The sequence below is a fragment of the Drosophila gunungcola genome (genome assembly GCF_025200985.1).
Source record: "Drosophila gunungcola strain Sukarami chromosome 2R unlocalized genomic scaffold, Dgunungcola_SK_2 000004F, whole genome shotgun sequence".
Lineage (NCBI taxonomy): Eukaryota > Metazoa > Arthropoda > Insecta > Diptera > Drosophilidae > Drosophila > Drosophila gunungcola.
The window spans coordinates 3,793,455-3,811,379 of NW_026453167.1; the positions used below are offsets into that span (position 1 = coordinate 3,793,455).

Here is a 17,925-nt window from a genome sequence, read left to right on the forward strand (position 1 = left end):
AGCAACAGGCGGCGGAGAGGGAGATGGCAGATAGGAGACTGGCGGGCGCAGATGCAGATACAACTACAGATACAACAGCGACAGTTGGCAAAAATAATAAGCGCGTAATTATGCGAATTAGTCGACAGGCAACAGCCGCATTAAATAAAGTCTAGCATACGCTCAGGGGCGACTAGCTAAACACAAACACTTAAATTCGCTTTTGTTGCACTTTTCAAATGGCAGAATGGCAAATTTTCCTAGCATGCACCCTGCAAAGTATGCTTTGAAAAGTACAAGTTGCTTAAACTTAAAGACTATCTTAATAAAGATGATTTTTTAAGGCGCACTGAATATTCGCAGATGATGGAGAAAAATGATGTGATATTTATTTTTTAAATTAAAAATTACCTCGAATTTGAACTTTAATTAAATGTGTACATTTAAAAGACCGCCATTATATTTTAAATTTATTTATTTAACAATGCTTAGGTCCCCTGATTTCACAAAAACTATCTTAAATTAATTGAACAGAACCCAGATATATCCATATTAAATTGTCTGCCAATAACAAATCCCAGTAAAGGGTCTACTAATTACCGATCCCATTAAAACTATTAATATAGTCATGTATACCCACACCTGCCCTCACTTATTAGAATATGTTCCTAAAGTTATGTATATGCTAAGCATAAACTTGAGTTAAAAACTCCAAGCTTAAGTGATAAGAAGACCTAAAACAGTACGAACGTTACAACAAAACTCTTTGTTAATTTATATTTTAAAATTATTACAATTTAATGAATATCAGGAGTAAATAAATTAAGTAAATAAGTTACTGGTTTCAAGATGACATTTATTTTCTACCATTTTTTGCTTTAAGAACTTCATTTGGGAAATTGTTAAAGAACCAACGAAGACTTTGTGAGCATATAGTCTATTCAAAAACCCATAATTATTGTTTGTGAACCTGCTGGGGGATTTGCCGATAACAAGCGTATTTCCTTATCGACTTGATGTCCACCTGTGTTTACCTTTTCTATTTACCCTATTTTGGGCAATTAGTGTATATATTTATACATGAACAGGTTGAAAGTCGACTATGTGGCGTTTCCTAGTTCCTGGCTACTAATATACACATAAGTGTGTCGGAACACGTGGCCAGAGCGACGTGAACAAGTGGCACACACGTCCACACACACTGCCTGAAACTCTCAACAACATTTCAACATTTCAGGCTGCAAGGAGTTCAGGACTACTGGACTATAGGACTACAGGACTGCAGGACTGCAGGACTACAGGACTCCTGAAGTCCAAGGAGGAGAAGATCTGTGAGGGGGGCTATAACTGTAGGCAACTAAGGCGCATAAGCGTCGTCATCTAATAAAAATTTAAAGCCATTATTGCAAGTTGCCAACGTCCTCGGGCTGTGCCGTGCAAGCTAAAGAAAGTCGGAGGAAAGCTGGAAAGTAACCCTTCGCACCTACCCACCACTGACCCCTCCCCCCTCCCCCCTTCCCCCTCTTCAATCCCCGCCAGAGCATTAAAACAAATTCCCAAGTATATTGTTTGAACAAGTCTCGTAGAAAACGTCAAATGTTAAATTGCCAATTTTTTCCCTTCTTTCTGGCCTTTTTCCCCCCTTTCTCGAGGGGTGAGTGTGGATGTAGAATTTCGTAGCAGCCGTTGCCATTTCACTTTATTTGCAACAAATTCTAAGCTGCATTTACAATAGGCAGGCGAGAGTCTCTCTAAGATGGCGCTGAATGCAACAAAATGCCAGGGGTTTCGGGGTTTTCTGGAATTCGTGGGGTTTTAGCCATGCATAAATTGTGTAACTGCTTTCGACCCTGTCTTTTGTTTCCTTGGCCAGGGCTTTACGGTTTACAACTCCCGGGCTTACATTTTATTTTATTTCCATTCTATAGTACATTACGGTGTGTGTGTGTGTGTGTGTGTGTGTGTGTGTGTGCTGAACGTGCAACATTTATGACATTCAGCAACAGAATCTATCCATATCCTTCACTCTCTGCCACAAAAGTCTTTTTTTTGTGATGGAAATTAATATTGTATATATTAAATTTACCAAGTAAATGCAACAGAATAAAATGAATGCAAGCAAGACCCCATCAAAGGATGTCAGTGCGTCAAAGTAAAGTAAAAGCTGATTGCTGAAGCGAGCAGGCGGAGGACTATTACTTTTCTCTTCCATTGATTCTAGTCAGATGATTGGATGACAAACTATAAATATGAATGCTTGGAGAAGCTGTCATTAAATAAATACCTTTCTAGTTGTCATCGTTGTTTTACAAGTTTGATATTTATATTAATAAATTATTTACTAACTATATTTTTGGTAAATTCTTATAAGTAGGGTATTTACGGTTTGACTTTCAAACTGATTCAGTTTAAAGGCAAAAGATGGTAAATAATAGTTAAATAAATAACTGGGCTGTCATCATTGTTGAGACAACTTCATATAAAGAAAAAATATTTTGAGGATTGAAGTCTATTAAACAGATTACTAAATCAGTTTTTATTGTTGTTCTGCTTGGAAGACTTTTTTAAAGCTAAATTCTAATAAGCTGGATATAAACTTTTTGTCCTTGCAACTCATAATTTTTTTTATTGTTTGCTATTTGCAATGAATTTAAACTAATTAATATTTAACTACAAGTGTTTGCTAGCTTGGTAAGTAGATAGTTTAATTAATTACCTAAAAGCCCTTTAAAAGTGTCCTTGATATTTGTTTAGCACTTAAACATAGCTATTGAAAACTAGTTCATATTATGAAATTTAAAGCTAAAAGAGCAGGAAATGTAATGCATAATGGTTTAAATAGAACGATGACCGGAAAAGCTAGTTAAATTATACAGCGTTTTAATAGAAAAATAATTGAAATGACAAATAATTTTATAAACTACATAGGCAACGAATTATAATGCTGGCTATAAATGCCTATATTTAAATAGATAAATATCATTGAGGAATACATTTTAGTCTTATTTAGGTAGAATATTTACCTAATAACATTTTCTTTTATAGGTTGATTTATGAGCGAGAAATATGTATTTGCTTATACTAAGATCTTTCCTACTTGCACCTTAACTTTTGAATTAGAAACAGAAGCAGCCAGTGCTATTTTCTTTTACGTTTTAAGATTGCCATTCAACTTTTAGTTGCTGAGGACCCCCAGATACCCACTTCAGTTTACACTAGCATCTATCAAGGATCTCGGCGAGCTGACAACTGCGACCGCCGAGCCTCGAAACCACTTGAAAGTCCGCAAAAAAAAAAGGGGGGAAAAACGAGGACAGTCTGGTTAGGAGATACTGCGCCACCTTATCAGCGACTCCGGCGTGATTTGCATTTGCATTTCGCTGTTGTTGTTGTTGTTCATGATGTTGTTGTGCTGGTTGCTGGTGCCGGTTTTACGTAGGTGGAGGATGTCCTTGTTGTTTCTGCTGTTGTTGCTGTTGTTTTTCCTGTTTGGGGTTATGTAGGCACACAAACACACGTTGCCGAAATACGGATTAAAAGGGATTAAGCATACGCAGCGTGTACGCAAAGGCGGTAGACGATGTGGTGGGTTGCCAGTTCGCGGGGGGCAACACATGTTTAAATTATGCTCAAAATTTGTTTAAAGCAAGGTGCTTTGTAGGCCGGGCCTATGTGTTTGTGTTCCTTGCTCGGGTTGGCGTAACTGATAAGCGGGCTAAGTCGCGGCGGCGAGTTTAGGGGTCTGGGGCACATAGGTAAGCCGTGGGGATAATACGCCGGGTCTTGACTTAAATCGATGCTAATTTTCGGTTTAATTCAATGGTTTTGTTTACATGTGTTGTAACAACACCAGTCTGTGTGTGTGTGTGTGTGTGTGTGTGTAATGACATTTTGGCTTTTTGTTGCCGCCACTGCCGCCATGACTGTGTAAATAATGCCTTTATTATTTTGCTTGATATCCACTCGCAGCAGATAAAAATGGAATGGCAACGCCAATGCCAACACCAACACACAAAACCACAACAAGCAGCAGGTGTTACAAATTTCACAATATGATTATCTACAATTTTTTTCTGCGCCCAGCGAATTCACATTTTTTTCATTATACCTTCGTGCTATTTTGTCTGACGGTGTGAATTTTTGATGAAATTATGCGTGTACCGAGTTAGGCGTACCGTAAATAATGCGTACTTATCAGCGGCAAACATTGGCACAGGTTTGGGCCGCACATTAGCAGAGCAGAGAGCTGTTGGGTCGGAATTGAAGTGCATATGAGTATCTTTCGGATTTGGGTTCACTGCGGTGCTGTTGGCTTGTGGATGGAGCGAGAAAATGTTGCCCCCTGCGTTTAAAATTGAATTTAACTCATTGTTGTGCGATATCTGGGACTTTAGATAAACGAAGTTATTAATATTTGCTGAGATTTTTCAGTTGTGGATATATTTTTTTTTAAGAATGTATTTATATTTTCCTACATTCATTTTTCTGATTGATATTTATTTATGCAATTTTAGTGTTATTATTAACATTTATGTCTGCGAAGAGGTTAAAATGTAATGCTGTAATGTAATTTAGTTTAAAAAGTTTTAAGTTTAATTATGCTTATTATAATTATGTTATTAGTTGTGAAACATAGAAAAGCTTACACAATATTTTGAATTCTGTATAATAAAAATTATTTTTAATTACTCATTTAAGCCTTGACCTGTTTGCTCAATTAATCACTCAATGCTATGCAAGTTTAAGTAACTTTCGCCGAATTGCCAAACGCAAAGCTCTAATGAGTTTAAATGATAGAATATTCAATGTTCTTGAATCTGTGTATGCTTTTTCTTTGTTATGTTAATCAGACCCAATTAGTTTACCGTGCATAGACATAATTGGAAGACCAGTTAATCAATGGACTTATACCCATTCGAGCTTGAGTAACTTTTCCACGGCAGTCAGTGGAGAAATTGCTTGCCATCTATCTCTTGAACTTTACCCCGGCACACAGAGCTACTCCCCGAAATTCATTGAGGTATAATAACAAAGTCAATGAACACCTTGATGACAGTTAACAGAAACCGTAGATTGGCCAAAAGGAAAGTAGCAGAGCACACACACACACACAGATAAACACACACTCACACAACACACTCTCTCACATCTCGACACAAAATGGCAGAAAAGAAAAGGCAAAAAGATGGCGCAAATTACAGACAAGCTTATTACGCAAAATTTCGCTTAATTAGCAGGCAAAAAGGGAACCAAATAGAGCCAGAAGTAAAGGGAAATGGAAAAGCGGCAAAAGCGGGAAAGTAGGCAACAGTTGCCCACGGACAGAAAGGAAAGTGAAATGAGACAAAAGACCGAGGGAAAAAAAACTACTTATACACCCTACACATGGTTGCAGACTGATGGCACCTTTAGCCAGGCAAAAGCATAATATATATGAACTGACCTTAACAACTTGCACAGAAATAGCAACAGCACCAGCAGCAACAACAAAAGCCGTCAAGAGGAAGAAGCAACATGTTAGCCGGGTCAAAAAGGGGGGGTGGATTCAAGGGGACGGGGTAAAATTTACTCGGGCAACAGAATATTAAATGCCGCGTGGGAATTCTCGCCGTTTATGGTTGCAGCTGAAATGGGCCAGCTAGGGCGGAAAGGGACGGGACTAGAGGGGTAGAGTGGCAGAGAGAGATGGCCAGATAGCGAGGAGCGCGGCCAGTTACGCTTCAGTAATTTCACTTAAGTCATTATGAGCCATTAATAAAGCCAGGCCCTGCACTAGTTGAGCCACCACATAATTCAAGCTATACGGCTATATCTGTATGCTACATCCCTGGCTGTTCGGCCTGCTCATTTCACACATCAAAAATCAAGCGAGTGGTTCCCCCCTGAAATCATAATGATAATCGTAATTCCACCTACATTGATGATGATTTCATGGTTTTAATGTGTTAAATACCTTATACCAAATTCAAAAGATAAAACGCTTAAGATAGATAAGTAGCAGAGTTGGTAACACCATTGTTTCAAGAGATTTCCAATATTTATCTTCAGTTTACTTGAAATTATTTCATTATTATTATTATTATTTTTCTATTGCATTTTTTTTTTAATATATACACACCATCATTGATCGCGAGCAACATGAGCCAGTTGCAAGTCCTTGATATACGAGCATATCTCTGGCATTTCACTCGCATACTATTTTTATTATTCAGATGCACAGACAAACAAACATATTTGTTGATTCTTTTCCAACTTGTTTGCTGTTTTTTCCCCGGTGTCATGGAAAAGGAGAATACTCGACCACTGGCTTTGGCTTCAATTTTCCAGAAGCGATTTTTGTTTTTCCATTGAAGTGCATTTTTATTGCAATTCATCAGCTGCGAAAGCAAAATTCGAGTGCATTGCGATTTGTGTTGTTCGAGTTGTGCGAGGTATTTAATTAATTTGAAAAATAAAATCCACCAGACGAAAATATCATATGGTAGAGATATTCGACCATAAGAGTGCATGCCAATTTTTATTCATTTCCCATTGAAAGGCGAATTTCCAATGAGTCGAAAAGTGATTGATTTTAAATATTTAACTTGATGTTGATGACCTGTTAACGTTTGGCCCAAGTGGCAGTCAAGTTAATCTGAATTTAATTAAGTTTTCGAGCCACCAACTGATTAAAGAATTTATTTATCCCTTTTTGTTCGTTTTTTTCTTGCTTGACATGGCCTAAATCTTAACGTGATTATGAGTTGTTAAAATATGATTTTCCGTTGCCCCATAACTTTTGATATAGCCACTTTAAGTAATCCTGAATCTTGGTCAATTCATTTCCCATTACTCAAATATTTGTGCCAGGCATAAAGTTTTTCTAATTCATCCCATTGCTGGCACTTTCACTTAAGTCGAAAACTTCTAGGATATACATATATTTTTTGTGGCCGCTGTTCAATGAAGTTTGCTTCTCACACCCGCAGACCTAGAAATACTTTTACTTTTACTTTCATAACCAAAAGCCTAACACTCGAGACAACAACAAACACTTCGAAAAAGTTTGAAGCCCACTCTTAAATATTATCTGTGAAGTAGAACTCTTAAAGTCCAACTTATACAACTCTTCTAAGGCTAGCTCTTATATGCCAGCTTATACAACTCTTGAATGTATATGAGTTAATGCGCTACCTCTTCTAAAATACATTCAGCTGGGAAAGTAATGCTTATAATGCTCTAATGGGTGGACTTATACAGCTCTTATAGGCCAGCTTATACAGCTATTATAAATATAAGATTTAAATGTTTTTGGTGGCGCCACTCTTCGAACAGCCATTCAGCTATGAAAACAGGCTACCGTATAAGAGTCAGTCTGCACAATTAGTAGAGTCACAAACCTCTCTGGCGCCGAAGCAATGGATGCTGCGAGAGAATTATACGATTACTTTACGAAAGTTTGGGAAAAAACGAAGTCGAGTTGTTCTAAAAGATACGAGTACGGGCTGCAAAAGTCAAAATGGTTTTAGATACCAGGCATATACATAGCTAAATTGTTGAAAATGAAGAAAACAGTCTTTAAAGTTAAGCAAAGTTATGAAATTATCCGCCTTGAAACGTATTATTTTATTAAACAATTTTTTTCTTATAATGTAAGACGTTTTTTTCCTTATAAAGCACATATTTAGTCTTATATGTCTCTCTTAGCGGTGACCCCAACCCATGAAGTATGTTACTGCTTTAAGATTTCTGTATAAGTTGGACCTCAACATGCTATTCGAACCGCCAATGTTCGAGTTCGCTTCAATCTTTTGTGAGCCGCGCTTGGACCTGTCGGCTAAAAGATACAGATACATAGCGTTTAGTCTTGGTCGGTCTGCGCGTGGTCTATGTTGACAAACATTTCTGTGGCTCCCAGTAGCATATTAACCCGAACGAAGTTATTGCGCCGAAAAAAATACAAATACTCGAAAGAAATAAATACTTGAATAATATTTATTTAAACCTAGACAGTTGGTTTATACTGTTAGTGAGAAATAAGTGTGACGAATATGTTCTGCAAAATGCCTTGCAAAGTGCGGCCAAGCCTTGAACTGGCTGAGGCTTGTTATTAACCCGAAAGATACAAAACATAAGCCCAAACTGTAAACAAGTTGAAGTGAGTGAGTGAGTGTGTCGCAATCTAACAACAAATTCCAACAATCAAGCAACCTACAAGATGCAGTTTTGGATAACTCTGACATTTGCCGTGCTCTTGGGTGAGTTATCCTACCACAAGTAAAAATTGAAAACATATGAACCGCCGAATGTAGCTCATAGATGACCGCTTGCTGCATAAATGTCTGCGGCAAAAGTTCATGACATTTTCGCCCGGGCCATCGCAAAAGCACAAAAAGCAGATGAGTCCCCGACTCTCGGTGGCAGTCGTATCTTTCCATATGAATTGTGGCTTAGAGGATTCCGGGGGACTGGCTTTTCTGAGGGGGCCTTTATGTCTAGATACTCCTTTGTCTGCTTGCTTTTCGTTTTTCCAGCGATTTTTAGTCGCTTTGCCGTTGACATTTAAACACTTGTTTTTTCGTTTACCCAGTCAACGGCGTTTGCGGCGGTTGCTGCTGCGGTTTTTGCCTCACAACAAATAGATATAGAGAATAATTTTCTAGCCACAGCCAAGTGTTGCTTTAACACACGGGTCACCATCACCCCAGTCCCCCCCTCTCTCCCCGCCCAACTACCCCCAACCTTTACATGCAAAAAGTTTTTCGTATAAATTTTTTCACTGTTTCAGTTATTTTCCTCAACAATTTCTGCAGCCTCAACTTTTATTTTTTCCGGCTGCTTCGGCTGCTGTTTATTTGATTTATGCGACATAATTCAGGCGAACTTTGTGGCACACATAATTTAATTTTTGCCATCACTTCGAGTAGGGAAGTTGCAGAATGAAAAAAGGTGAGGGGAGCGGCACTTTAACTGACAAACATTGTTGCCGTTCGTTCCCGTGCGCTTTTTAATTATTTTTTCCTCCACTCTTGTGATGACAAAGTTGGAGCTTTTGTCTCGCATAGTTTGAGTTTTATTGTCGCTATTTGTTCGTCTGTTAATTGAAAACTATTTGATTATCAAATTTGTATGGCGTTAAAAGTTCCTTTTTTAAACTCGTATACAAGTCGAGTGCTAATTGTTTAGTGTTAGGAGTTGATGTTGCATTCAAAGACAGATTCTAACATCTATCATCTATCTGTATCGGTATTAACACGATTCTTTTGTTTGGTTTTACTAATGCTACATGACGAATTTATTAGTGGGCATTGAACATTTTCGATTAGCGTGTTGTGAAATCGGGTTGGAGAAGATCAAGAGGCGCTTCATCAAGTTTATCTTTTGATTACTTGAGAAATACAATTTCTATTTAGGATTTATTTTGAGTTCATATATAACTAGAAAAGATTTATTAAGGAGTATTAGCAGTGCGCACATAGTCAAGCAAATTTCTTCCACTCAAAGTCCTTTAAGTTCATCTAAAGCAATTGCGTAGCAAGCTCACATTTGTTGTTATCCTTTAAATTAAGGCATGGTTTCTCATAGTAGATTCCGGCTTTTTCGATCTTGTCATTGACAATTACTTCGGTCTTTTCAAATTGACAATTATATTAATACTTAACGACTTCTCAAAAAAATAAGTTAGTTAAAATTATTTTCTTTTCGTGCTTCAAATTTAATTTTTTCTGAAATATTACAAGCTTTTATCATTTAAATATATTTTTATAGTTATTGAACATAAATAATGAATCCTCAGTAAATATATAACAGTGGAAAAATATATATAATATAATATAAATAATAAAATAAATATTTTATTTAGATATTAAAGTATTATACTTCGTACTCACATATTTATTCTAGTTTCTTAACATTTTCTAGCATATCCGTATTAAACAGAAACAATCTCATTAGATGGTAGATATTTTGGAGTACTGTATTTAAGCAATTAGTTGAATTTGAAGATCAACTGAGCTTCAGTTGTTCGAAGCTACAAGACAAATTTATTAGTGAACATTGAACATTTGTTATAAGCGTGTTTTAAAATGGCATTGGAGAGTTAGATAGATAAAATCTAAACTTAAATTGGTTTACATATGCTTGCTTTATTTTATTTCAACTCATACTCATACAAACGATTTGTTGAACAATATTAGCTGTGATATCTATTGCTTATAATATAAATATACTTTGTGCCAATTACGTAGCTTATAGGCTAGCTCGCATTTGTTGTTATCTTTTAGATTAAGACAGGGTTTTGCATTGTCGATTCCAGGTATTTCGATCCTGCCGTTGGCAATTACTTTTGTCTTTTTAAATAGAAATGGAAACACTTGGCTTTCATGTCGCTGGGAATTTTAGTTAGGAGCTCTTCAGTTACTCCCTCCCTTCTAGCACATTCTTTATCAATTGAATTCTGATTATGTAATGATGAGGGTTGTTTAAGTTTTTGTAAATAAGGAAATCTATTTTGTTTCTTACGGATTCAGCAGAGTAAACGAATAGAGGGCCGGTGGCCAGCAAAACAACCAAAGCAACCGATACGTTAATTTTGGAGACATCTTTTATATGTTCTCATGCACGCCTTGTCATGCACGCCTAATCATTTGTTCATGCTTACATTTTAATTTTGCGACATATTAACATTTAAAATTTCTTTACACTAATGAATAGAAATTATGAATCTTTACTCCTTAAAAAAGCAAATCCATATTAAATATAAATGCCTTTGAAAAATGCATTAGTTTAGCTTTAATTCTTTCTATTACTGCATGACGAATTTATTAGTGGGCATTGAAAATGTTTGATTATTGTGTTGTGAAATAGGGTAGGATACGAGTAAGCGTAGCTAAAGGAAATGCCAGAAATCATTGCAAAATTGTTCATGAATGTGCGATAATGTGGCTTAAAATATATATTTAATGTTGTGTTCAATGAACTCTGTATAAAAATTCCAACTAACAATTATGCCACTTAAATTACCATATTTCCTAGAAAAAAAAATATAAATCGCATTGTTATCCATTGTTTTGTGTACAATAAATGACGTGAAATTCCGAGAACTAAGACACTTAACATTTAAATTGTATTAAGAATAAAGAAAACCCAAAACAGAAGCACCACAAAAAAGAGCAGAAGCGAATGAGGCCCCTGGCCGGTTAGCAATATCATTACAAGACTTGGTCAGACTTCCCAGTGGCATTAGCACCTGCCCTTTGCTATATACATATATACACAAAACACGAGATACAAATGTGTATAGAGAGTCTCCAAGGCTTGCACGCGTCCAAAATTAATACAAGCCAACCTGCAAAAGGCAAAAAACCGCCAAGAAACCGCTGGCCAGAAGGCAAAAAAATGTATATAAAAGGGAAGCGAAGTTGGCAAGCTGCTAAAAGACGAAATACACCTGCCCGGGCACACTCCAAAAATTTTCATTCACTCTACATCTCTGCATGTCTATGTGTAGCATGGCCCAAACCTATGAAATTAGTTTTATACCCGCACACATTTTTCCTCTTATTTTCGCTTCTCTTCATTTTTTTTAGCACAAGTAGAAAATTGAGGATGTGGTTAGGTGCCGGAGCAGAGTGGTATTCACAAATCTCTTTTACCCATACGGAGAGCTCGTTGCGGAGATATATCCGTCCATATGTACTGTCAGCCTTATAATCCGCAGACGATTTACGTAGGCAAATTGAATTAAGGCTGCAAAAACCTCGGCAAACAGAGTGGACTTAAAACCCGATTTGGCCTAATGCCGCAGCTAAAATGTGTTAGCATACAACAAACTTTTCAGCATAAATCCTTCACTTTGGCCGGTAGTATTATACCACAGTGGTACAGTGCATTGAACCAACGGCTTAGACTTAAAACCAGAGCTAATCGGTTGCCCAACTACGACCACTCGGCCAAGTAAGCCACTTGCTCTGATTAAAAGCAGCAAAAAGCACGCAGAAAGGAGTTAAAAAATGAGTGCAAATTATATGACGAACGGGTTATGGGGTTGCGTACAAGAGTTCTGAGCCATAAAGAGCAAATGATGTTGGTACTAGACTAGCCTACATAAGGCAGCTCTTCAAGTTGCTAACTGACCGCATTTGGCTCTGGCCACAGAACAGTTCAGAAAACCGATGAGATGTATAGTATGTGTTCCATTTGGCCGAAATCCAATTCTATCTATCCTTAAGCCCGAGTGTTTACCTCATTACAAGGGGCTTCTCTTTTCAAATTTTTCCACTTTTTTAATGGGGCAGAAAATTGAAAATCTGTGCATAGAGGAAAAACTGGAGAAAACAAACTTACTAATTTAATTATTTCCTTCAAGATTTTTGTCACTTCAAAATAGTTACAATATTAAAATTTTTAAATGACATATAATTATATTTTTCTTAATTAATATTTAACCTAATCGAACATAGCTGCTGTTGACTGATTTATTTTAGGTAGAAAATGCTCATATTGATGATCAATAAAGTTCCATTTGTAGAACTGATAACCCAGCTCACATTCGATGTCATCTTTAATATCAAGGCACGGCCTTGTTCCCCAGACGTTAGTCGATATATTTTTATTCGAAGAATCAGGTTGGATAATCTTGCCCTTTGCAATTATATTAGTCTTGGCAAAGATAAAAACACTTGACTTTATAATCGTCTGTATCAGTATTAACTAAAAACTTATCAACCTTTTGTCAAATCATTTTTTTTACCTAGCTTATGCTTTATTTTAATTTTAAATGTTATACTCTCCATCTTATCATCCAACGTAAACTACAAAAAGGTGAATTTTTGCCACCTCATTTCTGCACCTTTTTCCCAAGAAAATGCCATTCCTTGCTGGGATATATATATATATAAATATAAATATAAATTTATGTTCATCAGCCTGCATCTGCATCGGAAAGTGCCGCATAATTACAACCCCCGGTCGTACCTTCTCATTTGTGGACAGCTCTTTCCATCTCGGACTTTGTCTCTGGACTTCCTTTGCCTTTGCCTTTGCCCCCTTGGCTTGATCACAAAGTTGCGACCCCGAACACAAAATGCTGGTCATTTGTTTTTATGTAAATACGAAATGTGCTGCCACCATCTTGCTGTTGTTAAGTTGGCTTATGCACATTTCCTTAACAAAAAAAGAAAGCCCAAGCCCCTACTCCATAAGCTGGATTCTTCCTGAAGCTGTGTTTATTTTTCGGTTGGTGTAAACATTTCTATTTGGCCTGGCAGTTTTTGGTCAAAAGTGCAAAACATGTTCCTTATTATTTTTTGTGAAAATTCACTTCCGCCCAAGAACCGAAAATGAGCAACGAAAAACATCAGAAAATTGCTCGCAACTTCTTTTCTTCTGCTGTGCTGGCAGCACATTTTCTTTTGTGCAGTAAAAATAAATAACAGTTTATGAAAATTTGCCAAAAAGTATCAGCGGCCAAGAACGAGAACAAAGTGGAGTGGCTTTTCCTGTTTTGCCATTGTAACCGAAAAAAGCTAAAGCAAAAAAAAAGCAGCAAAGTTAAAAAGCTGCCCATTTAAAAGGCGTTGACACTCCCCGCCAATTCGTTCTCTCACCCGCTGGAAATTTGTGCTAACGAGTTGTCGTTGTTTGCTTTCCTCAACTGAAGAGTCGGGTCTTCAATAGGCCCATGTGATGAGGCCGGGCCCAAAACCCCCCTCTTCCTTGTCTTTGTGCTAAATTGAACCAATTTTTTTTGCTCTTCCTCTGGGTTTTTTCCTATGGTTTTTGTTTTCTACAAACATATTCTGTTTTTGTGCTGTTTTTTTTATATTTTTTTTATTTTTGCAGTACTTTGCACGTCAAGTGAGTGAAAACTCAGCGCTGCAGAATGCGATTTCCTAGCATGAGTGTGAATGCGAATGCGCTTTCAAAGCTCGGCTGCTGTCTATTCATGCGTGCCATACATTGGGATGGTTTTGGGTGGTTTTCCGGGTGGTGCTGGTGGTGCAAAACCCCTCCAAGCCTACGTGTGTATCCACACACTTATGGAACACCAAACGGGCTCTCTAAGGATGAGCAATGATGAGCCAGGCTCATGAAATTGATATTGCTGTACTTTATTTTTATGTCCGTTGCTTATCGTGGCTAATTTTGATTTTAAGGCCAATTGTGATTAGATGTTATGTTATCTTTGATCGCTAACAACGTGCATTATTTTACTTTGGCAGAAGCCAAATAATTTTATTAATTGATTTCTATGTTCTAAGAGAAAAGAGAAAAGGGGACCCATGGCCAACAGAAAAATCAAGGCAACGAACATGTTCATTTTAGAGATTAATTATATTTTGCTTCTTTCAGGTATTTTTAATAGAATTTCTAGAACGTCATACTGCATGTGCTTTTAAAATTATATTTTTAAATTCTTTTTAAATTTATTTATTTTTAATAGTGCCGGATTTTTTAGTTTTGGTCATTATTAAAATGCAAGTTACTCATTGTAAGGTTTTTATTACTGGTAAAACACACAACAAATTTCGGAGTTCGACTAATATATTGTAGTCTTTCAAAATATTTAAAATTAACAGTTTTTTTTACTTATTTGTATATTTGTGCAGCCTTTTAAATAGGATTTCCAAAGCATTTAAATATCTTATGGGCGAGCTCACATGTGTTGTCGTCCTCAAAATCCAGGCACTTTAACATATTAGGACTTAGCTTATCTTGCACTAAATCAGGATTGGCAGTCTTGCCATTGACAATGATTTTCTCAAGTTCCAGTAAGCAATTGAAATAACACTTAAAATTCTCATCGCTCGAATTTTCAATAGTTAGCTCTCTGATCGCTTCCTTCCTTGTAGTGCAATTTTGTAGGATGGGATCCTGTTGAAAATCGACACAGGTGCTAACTGAGTAATAAAATGTTGATGGGTATGGAAAAGGCCTAATGATACTTACATGTTCCAAACCGATTGGGGCACCAAAATCAGCGGCCAGCAGGAGAGCAAGAGCAACTAATAGCTTCATTTTGAGGAATGATTCCAGTCTTTTCTTTTCAGCCAGTTTTTAAATGATTTTTGGCATGCCTTTTCGCATAAATATCGGGATATTAGTGTTATATGACCCTTTAAGCATTTAAACCACTTATTTGGTTTGTTAATTTTCCTATAACATTACTAAACTTTATTGATCTTGCATTCGGAATATAAACAAACCCCAAATAGTTATGGACATTTATTCATAATGGAAATGGTACCATAGCATAGTCACTATAGCTTACTAAATTTATTATAGAGACGTTTGAGACCTGTAAATACTTTATTGCCGAGCTTACATTTGTTGGGCTTAAAAAGCCTTAAAAAAACGAATCATGAGTATTTTGGGTCTGGTGAAACTTATTTAATAGGCTCTTGAAGGCATTTAAATAGCTTGTTGCCCAGTTCACATCTGTTGTCATTCTTTATATCCAGGCACAACATCGCCCTTTCAATGCTATCTGATGTTATATTCATTGTTGAAAGATCAGAAATGACGATCTTACCATTGGCAATGATATTGGCATTTTCCAGTAGGCAGTGTTAAAAGCATTTTAATGTAACAACGGTGCGATTTTCATTGGAAATCTCTTCAATTGCTTCCCCCCTAGTTGTGCAATTGTGAAGCACTGGGTCCTTTTGATAAAAACTGTTAAATTTGTGGGTGAGGAAAAGGCCTTCTGGTACTTACAAATTCAAATGAGAAAAGTGGACTTATAGAAACCAATAGAAAAAGTAGGGCCACCAACACGTTCATTTTAAAGACTGAATCGTTTCAGTGTTTCAAAGATTTTTAAAGATACTTCACGCTTGAGTTCTTAGCAATACTTGCTAATTTTCTGGTTTTATTAAACAATATTCGTATTGTTTTCTAAATTGATACATACATTCTTATTAATTTTCTGGTAGTAGTATTATAGAACCAATACGGTACTGGAAATAATTTTACATCTTTTCTTCTTATGCAAATGGCTAAGCAGATTCACCATAGCATACTCAATTTATTGAAATCAAATTAACAGTTTTTCACGGCTCTGGGAAATTCTTATGTAAGCACTGGAATACCTTGTAGCCGAGCTCACATTTGTTGGGATCCGCGATTGTCAGGCAAGGCTTAACCTTTACGCCTATATTTTCATAGGCTTTCTCCGTAATGTTTAGAACGGCCAAATTATAATCTCCAACAACTCCATTAACGATTACTTCGAGCCTCTCCAGTTCACAAGCATAAAAGCACTTGACCCTAGTACTAGTAGGATAATCTTTGAGATAAGTTGGGGTAATTCCGCCCCTTTTTGCGCAATCATTTCTTACGGGGTTCTATTGGAAATACAAACAAATTTTTAATACTTTAATTATGGATAATTTATGAGTGCGAGAAAAACTGATACTTACGATTAAAAAAGAGAATAGGGGACCGACGGTCATCAAGAGAACCAAAGCAGATAATAACTTCATCTTGAAGTATGATATTGATCAGAGTGTTACTGAGAGCTTTTATACTTTTTTTTGCAAAACTTTTCGCATTAGTTTCGAAGATTATTGTTTTTCCATTTCCTGTTCAAAATTAAATATTTTACACTTCTTAAATTTCCAGTGACTTATCGCTTAGCATTCCCCTACAAGTTTTGCATATTCAAGAAACCTATAATACTTTACTGGGCTTTAATAAGATTAAAAATTATATATGGTGCGCAACGTAGTATAACAAATTGTTTGCTTGTTTGTTTGTAGATATTGGAATTTATGGAACGCTTATGGGACCCCAAACGATCATTCTAAGGATGAGCAATAATGAGACAGGCTCATGAAATTGATATTGCTCTACTTTAGGTCTATGTCTTATCGTAATCGTTGCTCATCATAGCTAATTCTGATTTTAAGGCCAATTGTGATTGTGTGTTATGATGCCATTGGCAATTATTTTTAAATTTCCATTTCGCAATGTTAAAAGCATTGGACACTCATATCGCTGGAAATCATTAGCAAGAGACTGTCTTCGTCATATGGGGCACAATTCTTCAGTCGGTCCTTTATAAAATTATATTATATTTATGTGTGAAATTATAACCTACCTACTAACGATTTGAAAAGAGAAAAGTGTACTCATGGCCAACAGAAAAATTAAGGCAACGAATATGTTCATTTTAGAGACTGATTCTGTTTTGTATCTTTCGGGTGTTTTTTCATACAATTTTAAAATCATTTTTGTTTAAATTCTTTTTTAAATTGAGATGTTTTTAATAGTGGCTAATTTTTATTTTTTTTCATTATTAAAATGTAAGTTACTTATTGTAAAGTTTTTATTACTGGTAAAATACACACAAATTTCGGACTTCGACTAATATGTTGAAGTCTTACAATATATTTAACACAACCCGTTTTTAAGAATGACTTTCTACGCATTTAAATATCTTATAGGCGAGCTCACAGCTGTTGTCGTCCTCAAAATCCAAGCACTTTAACACATTAGGATCTAAGTTATTCTGCGATAAATCAGGCCTGACGGTCTTGCCATTGACAATTATTTTCTCAAGTTCCAGTAAGCAATTGAAATAACACTTTAAATTCTCATCGTTGGGATTTTCAATATTTAGCTCTTTGATCGCTTCCTGTTTTGTAGTGCAATTTTGTATGAGGGGATCCTGTTAAAAATCGTCACAGGTGCTAACTGAGTAATAAAATGTTTATGGGTAAGGAAAAGGCCTAATGATACTTACATGTTCCGAAAGGAATGGGGCACCAAAATCAGCGGACAGCAGAAGAGCAAGAGCAACTAATAGCTTCATTTTGAAGAATGATTCCGGTCTCTTCAATTCAGACAGTTTTTAAATGATTTTTGGCATGCCTTTTTGCATAAATATAAGTATAATTGTGTTTTATGACCCTTTAAGTATTTAAACCACTTATTTGGTTTGTTAATTTTCCTATAACATTACTA

General features: G+C 36.2%; 2 protein-coding genes across 2 annotated transcripts in view; one reads left to right on the top strand and one right to left on the bottom strand.

Annotated features, from left to right (window-relative positions):
* Window positions 1-7,818: 7,818 nt before the first annotated feature.
* LOC128253798 (nephrin) overlaps window positions 7,819-17,925 on the top strand; it is a 31,767-nt gene continuing 21,660 nt past the window's right edge. The window contains 1 exon segment of the mRNA XM_052982479.1: window positions 7,819-8,216. Coding sequence (XP_052838439.1) covers window positions 8,177-8,216 — 40 coding nt within the window. The 5' untranslated portion in view covers window positions 7,819-8,176.
* LOC128253799 (uncharacterized) lies at window positions 15,795-16,540 on the bottom strand. Its single transcript, XM_052982480.1, has 2 exons — window positions 16,380-16,540; window positions 15,795-16,304 (listed from the first exon to the last, which is right to left on the bottom strand). The coding sequence occupies exons 1-2, from the start codon at window positions 16,440-16,442 to the stop codon at window positions 16,011-16,013; spliced, it is 357 nt and encodes a 118-aa protein (XP_052838440.1). The 5' UTR covers window positions 16,443-16,540; the 3' UTR covers window positions 15,795-16,010.

Coding starts and splice junctions, on each gene's coding strand:
- LOC128253799 (XM_052982480.1), bottom strand. CDS start 16,442: ATGAAGTTATTATCTGCTTTGGTTCTCTTGATGACCGTCGGTCCCCTA. Junction 16,305..16,379: donor CCCTATTCTCTTTTTTAATC/GTAAGTATCAGT, acceptor TATTTCCAATAG/AACCCCGTAAGAAATGATTG.